The sequence below is a fragment of the Typopeltis vanoorti genome, chromosome 8 (genome assembly GCF_054136105.1).
Source record: "Typopeltis vanoorti isolate ZY-2024b chromosome 8, IOZ_Tvanoo_1.0, whole genome shotgun sequence".
Taxonomy (NCBI): Eukaryota; Metazoa; Arthropoda; class Arachnida; order Uropygi; family Thelyphonidae; genus Typopeltis; species Typopeltis vanoorti.
This window is the reverse complement of record NC_143556.1, coordinates 110021294-110045235: the sequence shown is the minus strand read 5'-3', so window position 1 is coordinate 110045235 and position 23942 is coordinate 110021294. Positions and strand designations below refer to the sequence as shown.

Below are 23942 nucleotides of genomic sequence, written 5' to 3'. Positions count from 1 at the left end.
AAGTTACTCAAAAACAGGTAGCTAAGTATCCTTCCTGGCTCTGTGGTTTTAGTAAAAACTTATAATAATTTCCCTCTTTTCATTTAAGAATCCTTTTTGTGGTACTATCTTAAAAAACCTGGAAATAAACGACTTAATAAAGTTAATTCTATACATTATATATACTGCTTTGAAAGAAGTCAACAGACCAAAGTGAGGAGCAAACCGTCATGGCGCCAACCTTAATAAGATATAAGATCTCCTTTCGCTGCGATGACTGCAGCGATCCTACAGGCTATACTTTCCACAAGTGTACGATAGCGATTAATGGGAATTTTGGACCATTCTTCCTGTAGGCATTTAATGAGGTCCTGAACTGTTGTGGAGCAGACCTCCCTTGACTTCACTCTACGCTCCAGTTCATTCCAAAGATGTTCAACAGAGATGAGATCAGGATTGTGCGGAAGCCAGTCAAGTGTGGTGACGTTCATGTACACAAACCACACAGTTACAGCAGCAGCCTTATGACATTGTGCATTGTCTTGCTGAAAGAAAAATGATCAGTTTCGTAGAAACACCACAAAGTAGGAAGTCCTCTATTGTCCAGAATCTTCAGATAGAGTTCAATGTTCGTGACACCAAGAAGACAAGACCAAGGCTAAACCAGGAAAAACAGGACCATACCATCACACCACCTTTGAATTTCATAGTTAGGGTTACACTCTGGTAAGAAACGTTCACTGGGCAAGTGTCCCACTAACACCAGTCTATGTGTTCGGTAGAAGTGTAACACCATTCGTCGCTCCATAACATAGCTTTCCAAGCTTCCACGTCCCGCTACAAACGCCGTTTGCTCCAATGAAGACGCAGCATGTTGGTTCGTGAAATGCTTGCATATTGCAGTCCTACCATGGAAACTCATATTGTGAGCCTCAGTTGTGAATGTTTTTGTGCACATTCGTGATCCAGTCGATGCCCGAACTCCGCATTCAACATGTGGGTCGAAATGGCGGTTTTCACATATCCTTCGTAGCACCTTACATTCACGTTCGGTGAGTGTGATGGGTCATCATTTGTGGGTAGCACTTGCAGTTAACTCCCCGTGCTTCCATCTCACAAAGATATCACTGATTGTTGACAATTTTCCGAACAGATAGGCCTGCAACATGGCATCCTATCACAACCGCTCTTCTCTTTCAAATTTCGTCAATTCCCTTCTCACAGTCATTTCACCTGGATACAGTTGCAATCATTCGGGAGCATCATATTAATCTAATGTATATCGGCTACAAAAACATCACTTGTTCCATGCCACGATGCCTTGTCCATGGGGGATGTCTGTTGATTTCTTTCCAAGTAGTGTAATATAAAATGCAAAGACTTTTTCATTCTTGCGGTGGTGTCTAAGCAATTAGTAAGCCATAATTTTTACATATAATCGATTACTGTAAATTTATTGTTATTCGATATTATTTTGATCACAGAACGAAAATGAAGAATACAAATAAAAATCCCAACCTCTATGTGTTTATTAATAAAAGAATGAATGAAAGAAAGAAAGATAACCGTTAAATACCAAAACACAAACTGTATTTTGGTAGTTAACTTATGTGTTAACTTTAGTTTAGGATTGTCTATGTTAATAGATAATTGTAATAACAGTAGTACAATCATTTCAATTCCAGTAATTACGTTATATTTCTAAAATTATACTATAATCATACTACATTATATATTTTTCTGTAGCTGGTGCTATTTCGAATATCCTTTCTACTTTTACGTTAATATTTCATTCATGTTATCATTATTTCGTATTACGCTTGCATTCATTAACAGAAAAAGTCATTTAATTTATAAATTCAAATTGGCAGCGTATTATTTTTTTTGTAGAAATGTAACAACATTCTTGCAGGATTAATGGATGTTGATGTTCGGTATATTTGTTCAACAGAGCACTGCATTTAAATCAGAATAAAGAATTTTTCCTTATATTGTTGGAATAAGAATGAGTTATATTACTATTATAGTATACTTTATAGTCATAAAACAACAGCCTTTCTACTAAACTGGTGATTAATGTTATAGCGTGCAACCCTCGAATGCGTTATTTTATGAAATTACATCTCCCTCTCTCTCTCTCTCTCTCTCTCTCTCTCTCTCTCTCTCTCTCTCTCTCTTAAATACTTATTTTTCTTACAAAATTGTTAACAAAGGATATTTCAGTATTCGAGAGCAGTTTTTGTGTTATACTATAGTACATTATTTTGTTCTTTCCTACTATTTTAATTTAGAAAAAAATTCGAGAGATGACTACTATTATGGAATATTATCTCCCTCCCTTGCAATGCAAGTTTTAGTTTACATTTCAAGAAAGACTTTCATCTGTAAAATGCATTATTCATCAAAGACGGCTATTTTGTTATTATTAAATGCACTATACTTCAGAGTTTTTTTTTTGTTTTTTTGTTAATCCGCTTATTCGAATTCGAAAATTCGTCTTTAAATTATCTTTTTGCTGTATACGAGTTTCCCTGATATAAAACAATATTATAAATAGCTGCTACACTGAGTTATTTATAATACTGTGGGAGTTACAGCTGAGCTGTAGGGACAAAGTTTTTTCGCGATTTCTTTTGTATAACTGAAGCAACAAGATTATTTGGAATGTTTCGCGTCCATCTGGGAAAAAAACGTTGGCATTCTAGCCATACGCCACGCATACGGGAAATTCCAAGGAAAGATAGATAGACTCCTGCGATTGCCATTCATCACTTCAGCGGCAGTGGCGCCAATGTGGGTGACGGATACGGAACTGTAGTTTCAATCTACAAACAAGGAAATGTTTAGTTAATGAAAAATGTGTAACAGGGAAATGTTTCTCATTTGAAGTTATACGTCGTCGTGTCCATATAAATCCAAATTATTGGATAACCACCGTTCCATTGACATTCTCCAATCAGATTAGATGACCTTTTTTTTCTTTCTTTTAAAATACTACCTTGTGCATTACCATTCAGAAAACAGGTGGCCAAACGCACACCGTGAGTCATCTATGTAAGAACTCCGGTATAGTTCGTAATGAAATAGCCAAATATTCTGTGGAGGAAGGGGGGAAAGGAGACGTTCCACAAATACACTAGTGTACATGTTTCTTATGGATGCATTCCATTCAAGGCTCTTAGACCAGGAGAGAAGTCCATACTGTGAAAGTCCGATACAGAAACATCGTGCGTCATCACATTTGGCACTCTCCGCTAAAAACTATACGCTTGACTGTAGTTTGTGATTGGTCCGACTAGATCAAGGGATACCACGCCCGATTGAGAAGGGGAGGAGTGATGACATAGGGGAGATATAATATGACGTGAATCTATAGCGCCCACTTAATTTTCTATCTATATAACGGAGTGTTATAACACCAAGATCCAAAGAGCCTCATCTAGCTTCGATATATTCTACGAACTAACGATATTACAGTCAATTTCATAAATTGGAGTAACTTCATCGAATAGGCCGAATTACGATATTATAAATCATGTTTGTAATATATCTGAAACGAACCTTCGAAAAGGAAAGTACTTTTAGTTTACCAATGATGATGATGATGATAATGCTTTTCCTGTTTATAGTTCAGCATTCTGCATATAGTATGTCGATATTAAGCGAAGCGCAAAACGAAACTTCTGACTTAAGCGATGACGTTCAGCAGGAGGCGCTTCATCGGCTGCTCCAAGTGTTTGGAATGCAGCATCCAGGTCGCCGAGAAAAGCATCAATCTCCGCCAGAGTATATGCTTGATCTCTACAACGCAATAGCCGATAGCAGCGGAATCACTCGCACTACTCATCCCTATCACGCTAATATTGTTCGAAGCTTTCCAGACAAAGGTAAGAATGTTCGTCTATCTAAAATTTGCTGATATTTTTAAGTTGCATGCGTAAAAGAAAGATTAAAACATGAAGGAAAATAATAACATTTTACCTGATATTTAAAGTGTAGCAATATTCAGTGGAATATTATATCACCAGAATCACCAGAAAGCTAACATGATATTAAAGTGAACGATATAGATAAGTGGAAGATATTTAAAATCCAAACGAAATATATCGGTAATAAATAGTTTTCATGATAAGAAAATACCTATGACAATTAATAATTATTATTATAAATAACTATTCGAAAACATTCATGTCAAAACGTAAAATCCGCAAAAAAACGGCACTGCTATATTAAGCCAGAAAGAGAGAGAGAGAGAGAGAGAGAGTTGAGAATTTTAAGGCCATCTAAATTCAGGCAAAATAATCATCATTTTTAATACTTAAAAACAAGAAAGGAAAAGAAAAGAAAGCAGTGATAATTTAGTTCCAATATTTATATGAATATATGCATATTGTTCGATAAAGTAAAGTAAAAAAACTTGAAATAAGCAGCAATGAAATTTATTGTCATCTTTGTTCCTTATGATATTTTGATGTAATAATTTGTATTCCATTCTCACTAAGAAAGTAAAGCATTTTTATTCTGAATGAATTTGTCTTCGTAATTGATAATTATAGTTATAAAATGTATTTTAAGATATTTGATATAAGCCGCACACCCAATGAAACCGATTATTAACATTCTTTAAAATGCAGACAAATATAACTGGTTAAACAAGAAACAGAATTAATAGTGCTTTGCAGATGCATACCCTGGAGGTTTGGGCTGCATTGCAGAGCAGTCACTTACTTAATTGTAGTGCGTGTGAAACGTTACTTTGTTCCTATGATGTGCATCTACACCTTAAAAGGCATAATTAGGATGAATTTCTGTTCAAAATCTAACGAAGGCAAAATAAGAATATGAGTGAGTTATGCCAATGAAACTAATGCTGGATTATTTTTGGAAAGTCAAAAAAAACTTTATACTGAGGAGTATTTCATATTCCAACTGTGTTTGCTTTAGGTATTACAAGCACAAATGCTACGATCGACATACAACCAATTACCGAATGTATTTCAATGTCATAATACATTATGATCACAGATAATAACAAAGAAAAGGTAGAAATATACGAATAATTTAGAACTCATACATGATAAACAGGTAGATTTTTTCTTCTTCTTGTATTGTCTATTTCCTGTTATATGCAGTTTACTAACAAAATAATATGGACTTTTGACTTCGAATATTGACAGAAAAGAACAAAAAAGAATGATTGTTTACCTGTGCTTCTTATTTAATCTTTAAAGTCTTTAAAGCAGAAAATATAGTTTTTCGTAAATGCTTTCTAAAAAACATTAATAATAATAATAATAATAATAATAATAATAATAATAATAATAATAATAATAAAAGTTTGGAGAAATAGCGCCAGAAAAAAATACTTTAACACAAACAGCAGCGCTGCTTCTTCTCCGCATGCAAAATTCTTTAGCCTAATTGTTTAATGATTTTTTTCATATTTAGCCTGCATTTAATTGGATTTATTGATTTTGGTAATCAGCGTGAACTGTCTCATCAATGGATTTTTGATACATTGTACTGAACTAGTTCTGTTGATTACATACATTAAAATGTTCCTCTTATCGTTTATATTTTTGCAATTCTTAACAAAAGCTGATGTGATGAATATCAGTGATTCTCTGCCCATAGCTATAGGAAACAAAATATATTAATTCAGTTGTGCATAAAATATTATAATAATTTTTAATACTGAATAGCTGATGTGAGCATCGGGAAGGCCTTGAAAAGCCACGAAATCTAGATTTTGTATTGATGATGATGATGATGATGATGATGGTATGAATGATATCAGCTTGTTACATTCCACTGCTGAGAAAAGATCTCTCCAAATTTTTCCACTTTTCTCTCTCATGGGCCATTTTCATTAGCTGTTTCCTGCTGTTCCTTTGGTCTCATTTATTAGCCATATTCTTTGTCTTATTCTGGATTTCCTTTTATTGACTGTAGTAAGGACTGTCATCTTTTATCCTGGCTAAATGGCCGGTGTAGTTCCACTTTAACTGTTTAGCTTTTTGAATAACACAAACAATTTTTGTTATTGCCTAATATCTGTAATTTTTTCCCTTCTGTGTATATTTTTAAATTTCTGAAATACTTCTCTCTCCATTGCTCATTATCATCATACTCTAACATTTTTTTTCTCTTGAGCACCGTGTCAATATAAGCTATCTAATGGAATCTAATAGCATTCTCTTAAGAGAAATAGACAAATCCTCCTTTATCCAATGACTTAATCTCCAGTAAGTATCATGGTTTGATTACTCTGGAGTATATTTCTAGGTATTATCTACTATGTGTATTAAAGAATATTATTTGTCACAGACAGGCATACTCTAGCTAGTATTCAATCATGATGCCATCTAGCAAGATAAAATATTTGGAATTATTAGTCATCAATTTTTTTTTGTAACATTCATTCGAATTCCACCGTTTTTGTTGTTTGGTTCGTTTGTCATCTCCATCAGTTTCTTAGAAAGAAACTAAGCAATCTTCGATTGCTTAGTTTCTTCCCTACGATACTGATACCGTTGTTGGTTCAGTCAAGTTTTCTCAACATACGCTTGAGTACTGCTGTAAAAAAAGTCTAAGGACTATTGAGTAACCTTATTTAACACTTTTGTTGATTAGCATCAATATAGACTTTGAATGCAATGAGTAATCCTTGATTGATTTGACGGAATGATTGGGCAAATGTTTAGCATATCCACTCTCCATCCAACAGGCTGCAGGTTTGAATTCTGCCGTGGGCAGGAATGTTTATGATTATCTTTACGTTTTACGCAAAAAAGAAAGAAAAGAAATTAAAAAGTTCCATAGTTTACCCACAGTACTAAATGTACCCATGTAACCGGTGAGAGTCATCACATGGAGAAAAAAAAACCCGCTCTACTTTTGCTGTAAATAGTTTGGATTAGTTTAATATATTTAACATTTATTCCTTATTCCGCTAGAGCAGCCTTTCTAAAAGTGTGAGCCGTGAGAGAATTTTATAATTTTAGGAAATAAATATTTCTTCTTATCAAGGTTGTAAATTTTCTGATACAGTTTAAACTGTGATATATTAACATCATATTAATTAAAAAAATTATTTTACATAGTTTGCTTAATTGCAATATAATAATATGCATAATATTTTGCCACACGCCGTATAACTCAATACGCAAGTGCACAGTGGAACATAAAATAAGCCACCGTAAACTGAGAAATGCATGGTTTCACTATCCGCATGAAGCGTAGATTGTAGTATGAAATAGTTTCGCATGATTTTAGAAAGGAATGAGTTTCCACATGCACAATCACTGTAATAATTTAAAAACAAGTTAGTTTATTTTTACTTATCAATCCTGTTAACTAACATGCAAGGTTAGAAAAAACATTAGTACAAAAATGTGAAAAACAGTTAAGGAAAACATGTACTTAATGCTGACTGTCCTATTTGCGAAAACAAGGACACTGCGATGAAGTTCTTGAACATAAGTATTATGATGAAAAATGACTAACAACAAAATAAAAATTAAATGAAAAAGAATTAAAAGCATTGATTATTTGCAAATGGGATTTTCCTGAAGAGAAGACTAACTCGCCTGTGTTTTGTGCTACGAAGCCTCTTCAAATAAAGTAATGAAATTCTCCAAATTAAAGCGTCATTTGAAGGTAAACATAGCGAGTACACTGGACAGCATTTGTAGTTTTTCAGAACAAATGAAAAGAGCTAACCTTCAATTAGAATATTATTTAGGAATGTTAAAATGACAATGCTACCAACTTCATACGGTGAATCGCTACTAATTGCGGCTGAGAACATGGGATTTTCCATGTCTGAAAATTTTATTATACCTGCTGAAAAAATAATGGCTGCAAGATTAATGGCTTTTTCTTCAAGCAAAAAATTATGCTTGAGGAAAAAGCAAAGAATATTATTTCTAGTCTTATTTAGTGAAAAACTTCATTTAATGATACAATTAATATCGAATAATATGCATGGCTGAAAATGTGGAATACCAGCGGTTATCGACTTTAGGTTACATTATGTTCTTTTCGCTTCAACTTGAGTTTACTGATTTAGTCGGCGAAAGATCAGATATGAATATTTAGGTACAAACTGATTTTTGTTCTCCCGAACCTTGCCTGATAAGATAACAGAGCACATTATTCAAAGTATTTAATAATTTTCTGGTATGTAATAAAATAAATTAGAAATGAGAAGTCGGTCTTTATATTGAGGTCACTGCAACAATGACTAACAAAAGGAAGCATCTTTCTTCATGCGCTAAATCAGTTGCACCATTGGCAATAGTAATGCACTGCAGCATCTTGCTACTAAGAATATCCCAAATAAAACATTATGAATGAAGCAGTTGAAACTGTAGCGTATATCAAGGGTCCCCCCCACTTTCAAAGTGCTCATATTTTTAAAATCTTTTGTGAATAAATGGGAAACGAAAACACATAACTTTTATTTCATATCGAAGCTTATTGATTATCTCCTGGAAAAGTTCTCTCCCCTTTTTTATATATATTAATTGCGAGACAAGATCAAAATCTATCTGATAGTAAAAGTCAAGTATCTTACGTCTTTGATAGCGTGTATGATTTTTTCTGGCTTGTCCGACTAGCATATCTAGCCGATATTTTCAACATCTTGAATGACTTGAACCTTGCTTTTCAAGGAAGAGATGCTATCATCTTTAATGTTCATGATAAAGTAAGAACAATTTGCACAAAAAATGAAACTATGACAGAAAAGATTTTCAGAGTTTCACAACTCTGAATAATTTCACGCTTATCACAAACAGAATTTACGAGGCCTATGCGAGCAATTTAAAAAAAATATTTGCCAGAACCAGAGACAGGATTTCCATGGATCAGGAATCCTTTTACATGGATGGAATACATAAAAATATCGAGGGGAAGCTTTCATCGAAAGAGACAGACAAACTTATAGAACTAGCTTAATACAAGTGACCGAAGAACTTGTTCAGCGAAAAAACGTTTGACGAACTTTTGTCCAAGTACAGTCGGAATATCCTGGATTCATCGAAGGCAATGAACTACTTACTACCATTCTACTCAACTTATAACTACCAAGTTGGGTTTACAAACACTTCTTTGTCTAAAAAGAAACAAAAACGGATACGAGACAAACTCTCCAGCTTGGAATCTGACATATTTATTGATATTTGAAAGAAAGCAGTTCCATTCTTTGCATTAAAATACCTATTTAATGCATTTTCTACTTTTTTTATACAAACTTGATGATCGAACTTGAATAAACAACTAAATAATTTGTGAGTGTCTTACTTTTTGATGTACTTCACAATATACATCCTGTTCCCAGATAGGTCATTTTTTAACATGACTTATAAGTGAAGGGTAGTATACAGGGACTGGTGGGTCGATGAGTTATATACATTGCCTAAGTGGGCAGCAGCTAGTAAAGTTTGAGAAACAATGCATCAAAGCATATAAAAGAGTAGCGTGAGACATGGAATCAGATGCTTTATTATAGCCGACAATAGCGAAGTATACAGTTTTTTTTATATATTCATTATATTTTTCAACAATTTAATTTATTGTAAGTGGGAAAGTTTTGTTGTGGGAAAGTTTTCTTAAATCGTGCTTGTTCATATGACTGATTTGTTCAAGATGGAAAGAGATTGTGTTAAATAACGGATGGATCAGTTATCAGACCTGATAACTTGTAGTTATGAGAAATAAGACGAATTTGTCTATAGTTGTTTATAACTGATTTGCATCTTTTCTTATGTAAAACAATTTTCTTATGTAATTATCCTTGACACTGATCTGGAATGGATTCACTTAAAATAACATTATTTTATCAGAGTGCAAATATATGCAGTATAATGTAATCCAACAGCTTCCTCTTCAAGAAAGATGAGCAAATCGCTCTTCATCCAATTGCCTAATCTCCAGTAATTATTTCATCCTTTGATTACTCTGCATATTTCTAGATATTGTATATTGTTAAAGGATATTATTTGTCTCAGAGAAGTATGCTTTGAAATGTATTCAATGTTGCCTTTCACCAGAACAGGTAACGATTTTGCGGTCGAAATTTTAACGGTTCGACATTTATCTCTCCTTCACTAGGAGGTTTTCTATTTTCATCTCGCGTGTGGTATTCTCAATTGCTCTTCTGTTGCTGATCTCTGGGAGAGTTTTGCATTATTCATTATCAGGGCTGGGATGCCACAAGGAAATGGTTAGAAGTATAGTAGGCTTTCTTATGGAAATTAGATGTTATTTTAAAGATTTCTGCTCTGTCGTTTGTGGGTTCTGCTTTTTTCGTTTTTTTAGTTGGTTTATACATCTCGTACCAGTAAGCATCCTCTCTTTTGCTATTTTAAGCTAGTATTATTTTCTAACGTATTCTTTATAATAATTCAGTGTTGGTATTCTGCATGTCCTCTCTGATCCTCTTTTTTGTTGATTTCGTTTAGTTCAACATATTCGATTTTATTTCTTGGCAAGTCATTCCTACTCCGGAATAGTTCTACCTTTTAACAGTTATTTGGTATTTTCGATGAAAACCTTGTCTTTTTTTATTTGTCTTTTTTTCCTAGAGAACTTGATAATGACTGGATTATTTCAGACTTAACTCTTGTTTCCATTTGGCTGCGAAGTAAGTAGGTGTCTATCTTCTCGGATATGTTTAATATTTCCTTATTGAGATTAGCTTAGCATGCATTAAAATTATTCTGAATTACTTTTGGATAATTTATTTCTATGTTTGTTAAGATGTAAGTAGTGCATCTACTAATATGTGATCTATATTAAAGTGTTAATATTGATAATTTTTGAATTTGGAACTGTTCAGTTATTTGGAGAACACTAAGTCCATACTCATTTAGGTTTTCCCTTGAAGAAGTAATATGTCACTGTTAAGTAATATGTTAAGGATTTGCTTAGAACAAATTGAACTACCATTTACCCTCTGAAATTTCGAGATTCAAAACCGTATTATCCAGACAATGCAACTTCAAATGTAAGCCTCTTGCATATTAGGCAGTGAAATCTCCAATAACCACTAATGAAAAGTGGTCGCTTTCATTCATTGTAACAATGATATTGAATAATAATACTAAAGTCATAAATTTCAGTATCATTAAGAGTTGTTGTTGCATAGACCTGTAATTATAGTAGTAACTGTGCCCTCGGATATTTCCATTTTCAAAGAGGTTAGGCGTTCAAGATATCCCTTCGGTTCTCACATGTCTGAATTTTTATCCCAAACCATACTGTCCCTTGGTTTCTCCAATATGACAAAACAAATCGCCCCTCTAATTTTATAAATAAGATTTCTGCAAGGGGGCAAAGATATCCCATTTCACTGTTTCGAGTACTTTCTCGCTCTTGTAGTCTGTCAATTGTTAGTATTTTCTCAATATGCGGCGACATAAATATTTTCAAAGATTTACCTTTGCAAAGGTGAAATGCTGTGCATTTCACCGGTGTGTTCAAATCTCACAGTGATATGCATGTCTGTGAAAGACATGGGTGTAAAACGATTTTCAATGAGTTTGATGACGAATCTTTCCGTTTTGATATTAAAAATGCACTTCTTTGTCCCCACAAAACTAAACAAATTATTTAAAATTGATTGTTAAATAAAGTCTTTGTATGGATACAAAGAATGTACAAAATATACACACCTGCACTTTCATCGTATCGTATAAAATAGCTTGCAAAGGATTTACAACATAATACTATTAATTTGTACTGAATTAAAAAAAATCTGTACTTAGTAACACGTAATAAGTCTTTTAATACACGGTAACAACTTAACAGGCCAAAAACGGTACAAATCTCTACCTCATCTAAATAATCAAGGCGCCTTCATATTTTGATTTATTTAAGCATTATAAAAAAATAGCGGCTGATCTATCAAATCTATATTGTTGTAAGGATTCTGACTCAATTTCAATCAAGTGTGCATTAGGTGGACTCGCTTAAGTTGTCAAATCCAGCACCATCGGGACTTACCTAGTACTTCATAAAATTTTTCGGAATCATTAGCTGAATATAAAACAGATAGCACACAATTAAATAGCTGCCTATGTAGTCAAAGATTGAATAATATCGCATACTAGATCCAAGGCTGACATACAGCAGCCCACTGAACACATAACGCGACTCGTTAGCCTTAATATGCCATTTACAACCTTGATAACTTGGCGAGCAATAGCACATTTAGTACTATATATGAGGCTTAGGATGAGCATGAAATAAACCTAACCTGCTCTAGAAGACTGACGATATTAAGAAAACTGAGAAGCACAGGTTAATTGTATTAGATAATTAAAAATAAAAAAGTTGTATTAAAATTCCAGTTGTTCTATTTATATGCCATTGTTTATTGTATACGTGGTAGTAGACTCTCGAGAACGCTAGTATTGAACAACAGCAGTATGGCTCTCAGGGATGTTATAGCTCAAATTACTGTTCAAATGTTCAGGATTAAGGACGATCTCCCTGGATTCCACTATCTTTCTTTCAAATTCATCCTTGCAACGGAAAATGTTTTCAGATCTATCCCAAGAAACTGAGTGACCTTGAAAATTATCATGAGGATTGTTAGAGAAGAGAACATGGTTGGATAAGGCACTAGCATTTGATCTTTTATAGGAGATGTCTCTTTTATGCTCCTCCATGCTAAGTTCAACAGATTTATTAGTTTGACCGTAATAAGGAACATTATAGTCACACCATAGTTTATATACGCCAGGATATTTTAAATTATGATGCGTAGGTTTAGGATGGCTTATAAGAGATCGTATTTTTGGAAGAGTGGTGAATAACGACCTGATGTTGTACTTTTGAAGGACTTATCTAATACAATTAACCTATGCTTTCAGTTTTCTTAATATCCTCAGTCTTTTATTATTGTTCTACATACAAAGATACCTGATGAAGACAAAGATGATAAGTCAAAACTGTTGTATCATTAAAGTTTTCGGACTTATTTTCAGTTTGTTAGTCATTAAATTTCTTTTTTTTAAATATATATATATATATATGTGTGTGTGTGTGTGTGTGTGTGTGTGTGTGTGTGTGTGTGTGTGTGTGTGTGTGTGTGTGTGTGTGTGTGTGTGTGTGTGTGTGTGTGTGTGTGTGTGTGTTAAAGATACCAAGCTATTTTAAACCTGGTTTTAAAAAACTTTCTACATATATATATATATATATATATATATATATATATATAAAGTTCATATATATATATATATGTATATGTATAACTGCACAGTATTGAGTGTATGTCCATGTATTTCAGACAATTTAATAACTGTTAGGATTGGAGGTCACAAGATGGCAGTTGTTTGTCCTACTCTCACCCGAAAGTCTTCATTTATTGATAGCTTGAGCTCACCATCAGTAAAGGCTAAAGGATGAAGACTGACAGCCCCTCTTATCTTTAAAAAGTTAGCTGGAGCTAAAGGGGTTCTGTCTACTCCTTTGGGGTTCAAATTAAAGCGTTAGGAGATTTATTTATTTATTTTTATATTTTTATAAAAATAATATAAACTGTGTTCGTCTTCACACACTCGTACCGCATCTGCACATATACAATAACATGAAACGCCTAAATGTAAAACGGTAAAACAAAGAATATTAAATAAAGTTTTTATATATAAACCGAAATGATTGGAGCATAACATGGTTAAAACATTTTTTAACCATGTTATGAAATTTCTTATTAAATTTCTAAAACCATATTAAAAAAATTTAAAAACCATATGAAAAAATTTCTACTTATTACAGATACCGGTTTCTGGAATTTAGATTTGAAAAGTAAATAATAGTATAGTTAAATTATATAAACAGTAAATATTACAGCAGTGGCATGTAGTTTAAGAAGAAAAAAGAAGAATGCGTTGTGTTACACTCCCCTCCACACACACAAAAGTAAACAGAGAATGCATAAAATGAACATAACAGACAAGTATACATTTGGCAGGTGAAGTGACCTTCCGTACTTCTCTCATAATTGATCCCTATTTAGACCTGAGATTCACCACCGTATCCTAAGTTATGTTTACGAAACCCAATCTGGGCAGATCGCGAGCTTTGGGAACTCCAAGTTCTCTGGATTATATATATATATATATATATATATATATATATATATATATATATATATATATAATAAATTTTTTATCGTTTTGATTTTTTTAATACTAATTATACCGACATATAATGGATAAGTATCTAACTATTTTGGATGAGTGTGCTTAGAGGAGACTTGATAAACCTTCGTAAGGAAAAGGGCGAGAGTCTTCATTTTTTCTTTATTTTATTTTAACATCAGATGATTTATGAGAAGAAGGTTATCCTGCACAGGAAATGAAATACTAGCTTCGAGTGGGAGGAATATCTCCAGGATACAGCCCTTGAATTCAACATTACAAAAACCAAGGGATCTAATTCAAACCGGAAATGACAAGTTCCTCCCCACTTCTGTGAAACATGATTCTGGGAGTGGAGTTGCGAGAAAACATACTGACTTTGGCACTCTTGTAGGAAACTTAAAAGAGTATCTAAGGTATTGCGCCATAAGAGTATGATAATATTTAAGTTTTTGATGAAAATGAATACAGATATTTAAAAATATACAAAATAAAATAAATAAATAATTACAAATAGAAAATCTCCCAAATTATGTCCAATATTCAGCATAAACCTGGATGCCCTCTCTCGGTGAGTCATTGACTCCCTGGAGGAGGTTTCTATATGTAGCGATATAATAATAATAATAATAATAATAATAATAATAATAATAATAATAATAATAATAATAATAATAATAATAGTGAAGTTTCTAATAACAGTATTTATTTATAAGGTGATATGTTGCACATCTATTTTGTAAAAAAAAAAAAATCGGTGATTTTCTTATTCTAAATTTAATACTAAACGTAACTGGCTGTTACGTTTAGTATTAAATTTAATCAAAACGTAATTAAGTATAATTACGTTTTGATTTCATTTCAAAAATTTTAAACTATCGATCTTCATGTAGATTCGACGACAAGGACCAAGGGGCTGGAGTATATTTTTATAACGCATTGTCGGGCAGTATAATGTAACTGTACTTTTTTTTAAGTCACTGAAATCGATCTTCTAAAACCCCAGTATATGCAACAGATTATCTTTACAGGTAAAAGTTATTTCAGAATTCACTATTTTAAAAACATAAGTTAGCTGAGAAATGGAAAAGGAGAAACATTTAAGGTATGCAGTGATCCCTTGCTTTTTGCGGAAGCCCCGCAATCCGCGCGTGCGATGTCAGCATCGGTAAGGCACCAGCACACACTGGTCTAGTCCAGTGATGGCGAACCTTTTTACCCAGGTGTGTCAAACTTTTTTTTTTAAATATTGACGTTGTTGATGTGCCACTTGCATACATGCATTATAAATGTAACTACATAATCATAGATGGTGACTTATACATATCATATTAGGTTATTTATTTAATAGGATATTGATATAAAATCTATGAATTCATATTATACAATTAATTTAATAAACTGAAATTACAAACTTACATTACATTTAATGACTTTTCTGTTGGTGACTACTGGTAGAAAGTTCTTTCAATGAACAAACCTACCTTCGCCTTAACTGAGAGCGATGTTACACGATTTATCGCAGTTTTTTCATCAGAATACCAATATTTTTCAACATCCAAGGTGTGTCAGTGCTGACACGCGTGTCATAGGTTCGCCATCGCTGGTTTAGTCGATTTTTTCCCTCAGTTGTGAGATTATTACTAATTTGATTCGTGTTTTGTCTTCTACAAGCATTTTTTACCTTTATCTTCTAAAAATGGGAACTAAAAGTCACAAATATTGTGAAACTAAGAGAAGAAAAAAAAAAGTTCTCGCACTGAAAGAGAAAGTGGAACTTTTAGATAAGATTAAAAATCTGAAATATTTCACAGCTGTAGGGATAAAACCATACGGCATTAACGGGTGTATAGTGCGATACTTTTATAAAAAGCAGAATGAAATCGGCAGTTGTTTTGCGGCTAGTGCGCCAAAACAACCCAAAGAGCCTACGCAGAAACTCTGACACGAGCCTAATTATGAGTTAACAAAACAGCATTTTGATCAGCAAAGTATAATTGATGTAGAATAAAAAGAAGAGGAAGAGAAAACGAATGTGAACCGATGGACGTTAGTGTCTTTTGCGGATCTATTTAAAGACTTTAGAAATTTAAAGCACAAAATCCATGAATTAGATCCTTCAGTGGAAAAGAGTACGAAAATTGGTCAAGAATTAGAACATGCATTTGTGCTGTACACATGCTGTACAACAAAATGAAGCAAAAAAAAAAGAAAGAAAGAAAAAGAAAGAAAAAGAAAGAAACAGCTCCCTATAGCACCGTTTTGGTGTAAAAAAAAAGATTAATATTTTTGCTTTATATTAACTAATAAGATATGTGTATTTATATACGTAGGATAAAAAAAGTATTTTTCTTTAGTTTTAATTTAAATACCTACAAATTAATAATAAATATTTTATTGATTTCTCTTATTTTTATTTTATTAGTATTTACAAGAAGGAAAATATCACTCAAAAAAGGATGTGAAAGAAATGAGCCAATAAGCATCTATTGAACACTGAACAAAGTGTTTTTCTGAGAGGGGAGTAACCAGGTTGGGAAATGAATTATACATATATCGAGGGAGGAACACTGAATTTAATTAAATATTCTGAAAATATGTCTTAAGGTCATCATATATTTAACCTTATTTTATTTATTTTTTGAGTCAGTGTAATTGTTATCAGTATGCAATCATTACTGACTTTTCATGGGGATATCATAAATACCCACCAAAAAAGTAATATCTTATACAAAGCACCTTTTTTCATTTTTTTAATGAACAAAAGCAAATTTAACGCTTAAGTACATGGTAACGTAGTACAATATTCAAAAAATAGGCTTTTGATATCTGTAATTCCTTTAAATAATTAAATGATAATTATTTTATATAATACCTTTGTATAAATCCGGTTCACACGCTCACGTTTATAGGAAAAAGCAATATTAAATATCATTATTTCATTGGATTTAATTTCAAAATAGAGTAATCGATTGGTATATTGTGGCTTAAAAAATCATGTATCATTTAATGGTGGACAAGAAATGAAACATTCTTACACCAAGACAATGTTAATGAAATCTGTATGTTTTTGTAGCTTATTTCAGTTTATTTATTAACATTAATTCCATAAGGTGTCCGTCGTATTCTATGAATTATACAATATCGATATTTTTTTCATTTCTCAAAAAAATGGTTATCAGCGCTAATTTTTATTACTACTAATATAACAATTAGAACGATCATCAGATGAGATCGAGTAATTAATTCCATATTTATATGGTTATTTTATTATCAGTTCCAGTTTGACTTTCAGTATTATAAATTTATATTTTGAACTCTAGGTGGTAATTATAGCTGCAAGACCCACTTGAGCAAAACACCTTAAATAGTCGGTCTCTATTTCTGTTAACAAAAATAACTACGCAGTAGTGATGAGAAGTAGCGTAAGCCTAATCCCTTTTCGTTACAAGCTCGCATTGTAATGATACAAACGTTAACAAGTTAATTAAATAATTTACATTAAAACAGCATTAAGCATACTTACAGTCCCAAACAGCATACTCAGCAAAAAATTACACTTATTTACTTAAAACTAGTTAAACAAAACTATAATTTCTTTTTTCGACCGTATAAACACATTAATAAATACTTCGTATGATTGTTGGTTGCTAAGGTCCAACAGCGCCACCTCTATAAAAAAATACTTTTTCATTAGAATTTAAACGTAAATTCTTTAAGTTATTAGAAAAAGTGAGAGCATAACTGATTTATATATATCAATATATTTATTCATTTAAATCAGCTGGGAGCTATATAGTTTTTGAGGAAAACAATGTAAGGAAGGCCTTAAACAGCTTTCATCTTTCGCTCTTTGTGAGATCAGGCCAACATTTAAGAACGAGGGGGAAGTAACAATTATGATATTGTCTGTAAGAAATAACGTGGTGTGTGTGTGTGTGTGTGTGTGTGTGTGTGTGTGTGTGTGTGTGTGTGTGTGTGTGTGTGTGTGTGTGTGTGTGTGTGTGTGTGTGTGTGTGTGTGTGTGTGTGTGTGTGTGTGTGTGTGTGCGCGCGAGCGTGCGTATGTGCGAGTGAGCGAAAAAATAAATAATACAATTATTTATTTTCTCATTAGTCATGCAAATAATTAAAATACCTCGTTTTTCTATTTAGATATTTCACACCATCATCACTTTTTCTTTAATCTAACTTCAAGCGTTCCACCAAATGAAAAAATATTAGAAGCAGAGTTCCATTTGTACAAGATGAAACCACGCTCCTGGCATGTCGATCAACTTCCAGATATGTATTCACATTTGCTCGAGGTGAGATATATTTCTTGATTATCAGTGTTTCATGCAGACCGATAGATTTAACTTTCTAATAAATGCACCCAACTAGATTATAAGTTAAATGTATGGTACTAATACTCCATTTCAGAAATTTAATAAACTTTGTAGCATAATTATTTTCTAATCGTAAGCAATGTATCCTTGAAAATTATTTTACTTTGGCTAACTTTCTCATCTTATCACAAATCACTAGGATTAAGGAAATGTTAATTTAAGATGAAGTACCACGCCATGCAAATAATTAATAGTTTGTATCTGCATATGTTAAAAAAATTACAGCTGTAAAAAGATATTGGTGAAAAATCTATATAGATTTGGAGCGAAATCTACACTTCATTTCTTTTAAAAATATCATTGACCTTTTTTTTTTATCTTTAACATCACACTGTTATCCTTTGTATTTTATTAAGTATGATGAAAATAGAGTTAAAACCAAATTCTTTGAAGACAGGAATACCATGGAGAACAAGGAGCTGTAAAGAAGGATCAACGAATAGTGGGGTATTAGTTTAACCTCTAAAAGTTGCATGTTTTATCAGGAAAAATTGTGTGTTCCAGGAGAGTGAAAATGTTTTACTTCTGACTGGAAACAAACTACCTAGTCTTTCTTTATATAAAAAATACGAATATAAGCCATAATTAATACCTATACTACTAATTCATGAATGCATCTTTTTTAAAAGAAAAATAATCAAACGACTAGCCTTAATCATAAAAAAAAAAACGATATCAGAATGCGAATTCAATTATTTCAGTATTTATTAAGACAAAATTTTGCTTATTTCTGTTTGTCTCCTCTGATGTTTTTTCTAGAGCTCCGCTGCAGTTGATCCAATCTACACTAAAATTTAAATATAACGTTTCCATAATAAAATCGAAGAGTGCAAAACTCACTGAAGTGGATCTAACAAGAGTCCAATCTCATATCTAAACTGAGTGTAAGCGACAAGAATACAAATATTTTGTTTTGTTCTTCCTGAATAATCGTTGACCAAATATTCACTAAAATTTACTTGTAGTAGTGGATCTACTATGAGATGGGACACAGTGGGATAAACCAACGTACAAAGATAAAATTATAATCATGTACAACTTTCTCAATACCATATCACTTTTCCCAATTTTAAGATCAGTTTGGACATCAGTTTCACCTTTAATATGTACGCTGAGTTTTCGTTTTTCATTCAAATAAATTCTTTCATCAGAGAGGTATGCTTCTTAAGTGGAAAAAAGTGTACAACCTTCCTTGCGTCCCATCCTGCACGTATTACTGTTTAGGTATTTTGTTTGGGTTTTAGTATTATATTTAGTAATATAATTATCGTATGTTTCCACCTTCGACAATAAAGTATTTGTTGTTCTTTTCTTCCTCTCAACTCTTCGTGCCAGCATTCTCATGGTTGCTTACTTAGCCAACTTAATTATATTGAGCCCTAATAATTTTACAACTCGACCCGAAAAATGTAATTAAATATATCTGAATATGAACTTAGGGATCTCATTAACTGCAAAGAAATTATGTTGTATTCTTGGAAGAAAAAGAAAAACAAACAAAAATTTAAAAATGCGTCTTACAAAACTCGTGATGAAATATATGCAGCATTGACTCATATAACATGTGTAATTATAAAGGAATCTCCACAACAGCAAAGTAGATAGTTCAATCTGTAGGCGTGATAAGAAGCCTTGATTTTCATTGAGGAATAGAAAAGATCTTTTCTCCAATAATAATAATAATAATAATAAAAAAAACTTAGCCTACTCTGTTTAACAAAACTGATTATTTTCATATCGGAAATACAGAAAATGAGCTGTAGACTGTTAACAATAATTGTTAGTAACGGTGTCAACAGATATCAAAGTAAGTATAAAAATGCAAAATACGTAATAAAGATAAATTATGAGCGGGGAAAGTGCAGCTAGATCAGTTTTTTTTTCATTTCTCTCTCTCTCTCTTTTTATATATATATATAAAAAAAACTTTCTCTGATTCTGTTTTATGCTTACACGTAGAACCACAGCCGTATCATGCAGGCTACCAAAAATCAGATCCGACACAATAGAGTGGTTAATATTCATTTCAGGAGTAGTCTCTCTGTATATTGGGTATGGTCTTTTAGCCCGTTTTGCGGGATGAAACATCCGAGTTTTCAGAAGGAAAAAAAAAACTGTCACTTCAACTAAAAAGACCTAATAAAGGTTCTTTACATTCTTGATGGGATCAGAAAGCAGATCTTTCCCGTCAAAGGGTATCATCAGAACTGTCTGAGGTATGGAAGCTGAAAAAATAAAATAAAATAAGGAAACATGAAATTATTTTATATTTTGACTCAACCCTTCAGTTACAAAAAAATAAAAATAAATAAATAAATAAAATAAAATAAAATAAATTTAATGAGATAATTAATAAAAATTATTGTTACAATTCCAAAAATTGAATTGAATAATGTTTCTATATTGGAAATGTTTTTCAAAACGTGTTAATGAAAGGATTACGTAATCTGAAGAACTGCTCACTTGCTTGGGATGTTAAATGCAAAGAAGAGACGATTAGGAACTTTAAACTTGGTTTCATCGTTTCACTTGATAGTAGTTTCGTGTAAAATATAATTATTCACCAGTGAGATGTCCAGGGAAATTCCTTATTTCTCTTTATACTCCTGCGAATCATGCCGGCTTGGTTGACTGTGCGGTCGCACATCATATCTCTACCTTGTGCTTTAGATCCGGCCGTGAAAATGGAGTGAATTTGTTAACGCCTTTTAAGTGTTAGATGAATTTCATCACCTCGTGTAAGACTACCATCCTGCTTACCAAGTGCCTGAAGTTGATTGAAAAGATTTCATGTGTTTCTATAGAATATAAGTACGAAAGGTTGTAAGCCCATCGCACATTTGATACTATAAACCTATTGTATCTAATGTAAGATAAACCTGCTGTGCTTTAGGGTTTAATTAATTAATAATGAAAGTAATTAATAATTCATGCCTTCTTTATCAAAGTACAAAGAAATTCCAAAAGAGAGAAAAACTAATTAATGTATATCATCTGATGGTGATTATGGCCGCGGGGAGCATTTCAAAAAGAACGCAGCATAAGCTTACGTGGAAGAAATCAAGGTCATCCAAAAAATTTATTACCAGCGCTTTAAAATTCTTGCCACACTAGGAAGTTGTTAGTATTTAATACGATAAAATGTAGCGCTGTTTATGAAACGTCAGCATCATAAAACGGCCAACAAGAGTAAAATACCCTTGATCGTCTCCCTCTTACACTAATCATTTCAAAAGTACGTACCAGCCCAAGGTTGAGGTCTAACTTATAGTGAGATTTCATTACCTTCAAACTGCCTCCTAGTACGTGATTCATAAGAAAATGTAAAACCACTCCTGCTCTGCAATTCAATTTATTATGCTTCTTACCAGCCTTGTAGACTTCAACAAAGTCTATTGTTTCTTACTGGCCTTTCAAAACAGTTTTAACACTTTTCAAAATTTAAGACTCATCTCATAAGAACAGGCGCTCATGCAAGTTATTAATTTCACAATGATAGGATGTACAAACTCTTAAAGATGTAACTGCCCTATCATACAAAAAAAATTGCATCTTTATTCCAACTGGCAAATATTTTTATGAAAAGATGTATCGAAAGTCAAATGTGTATAGCAATTTTTTCGTATATACTTATTTATCAGGATTACCATTTCCTAGAAGTGCGAGTCAATTCTGTTTGGCTGCAGGAGATACTTCAAAATAAATATATAAAAAAAAAGGAGGAAAAATAACATGTCCCTATCCATCCATTTTCTGTAGAACAAACAAGACTTCTTAAACCTTTTTATCAGGAAATTATAGCTAAAGCAAATAATTACATAGAACGATATAATGTTATACAGAATATTATGATTAGTTCCTATTCCCGCTTTTGATTCAATCAAAAAGCCCTTGCACACTAGAATACTTTACTAAACAAACTGTTATCAAAAGAGTATGCTTTGTACAAAACTGCAGAGTTTATGGCTGTTGACTTTGGAGGCATAAATTGCGAGAGCGTTTAACGAAGGATATGAAACGAAATTATTAGAGTAGTGATCATTTTACAAGCAAATATCGGGCACATGAGGAAGAAGTAAACAGTATTTAACTAGAGTTAAAAAAGACGAACCGTACTGTTCCAGATAACTAGGTCAATCAATTGTAAAATACTAACAGTAATAATCGCTTAGCTTAAATAACAATGTTTTCTTGTCTGCTATATAAGTAAAGGTAAGAGCAATGCCACCAAACATAAAAATAGCCAGAAAATGCTCAAAAGAATTTAATATATGCCTATTTATCGAAGGAATACTGAAATTTATATTTCTAAAATGAATATATTTTTATATTTCTGAACTGCTGTTTTTTCAATGAATTTCTAGTGATTTTTATTAGTATTTTTATTAATAGATTTATAATGAATTTTCAATGAATAACTAGATAACTTTACCGAACTAATCCATTTACTGCATGCAAACTTCTCGATTTAAATTTGTTAATTTGCACTTAATGGCGCGAACTGGACCATATCATTGACATAGTCCAGTTCGCGCCATTAAGTGCAAATTAACAAATTTAAATCGAGAAGTTACCATTTTCTGGAAGAGTGCTCTTCATATAATAACTTTATTTGACAACTCTTGCTATACAATGCAACACGTACGAATTTAAAGTGATAGTATTATATTAACAGAATAGATGAAGTCATACTAACAAAGCACAGAGCAATAAAGAAAAATTAGACAATACTATATCTATACTTTTCTTTATTGCGCTGTGCGTTGTTAGTATGAATTCATCTATTCTGTTAATATTATTTCAATTTTATATTTCACATTTTGCATCGCAATGTTAATAGCCAGAATAATTCTCAGAGTGATGATCTGAATTCACATTTTTCTGGGGGGGGGGGGTTGATATAATTCCTAATATTCCTTAATATTTGGAACAAGGTTCTACACGGAGATGTATCCTACTTTGAACAACTTACCACTAAGAAAAATAAATAAATAATTCTCTGTTTCGATCTTTTTCAGTGCCATCATAAATGCTTGCATTCGATACAAATATACTAGATTAATTTTTTTTACATGTATTACGCAATTTTTAAGCAATCCCTAAAGTGGCTGTATAATAACAATTTTAAGAGCAGTTTGGACATCAGTTCACCTTTATACCAAATCAGCTTAGAAATAAGGATAGTCTGAGTTATTTTTATTATTCCTAACAAATCTGACTTTGGAGTACTGCTCCCAAATCATTACCGGTTGGAATACTATTGAATTATCTTGCACATTCTATTCATCATAATCAGAGTGACTGATTTTTTCTTGAGCATGTCTATCACTCACAGACGTGCTCGGGGAACTTTTACAAGGACTTTTTAAGTAAGGAAAGTTAACTGGTTTCATAAGATGGCAGGACTTTTCATCTCTCAAAACAGG

The 23942-nt window shown here is 32.4% G+C and overlaps 1 protein-coding gene across 1 annotated transcript in view; it reads left to right on the top strand.

Moving 5' to 3' along the window:
* Positions 1-3377: 3377 nt before the first annotated feature.
* Positions 3378-23942, top strand: part of LOC150104281 (bone morphogenetic protein 2-like) — a 39124-nt gene continuing 18559 nt past the window's right edge. The window contains exons 1-2 of the mRNA XM_090396264.1: positions 3378-3866; positions 18284-18435. Of these exons, the coding sequence (XP_090252390.1) occupies positions 3515-3866; positions 18284-18435 (504 nt within the window). The 5' untranslated portion in view covers positions 3378-3514. The remainder of the gene's footprint in view (positions 3867-18283; positions 18436-23942) is intronic.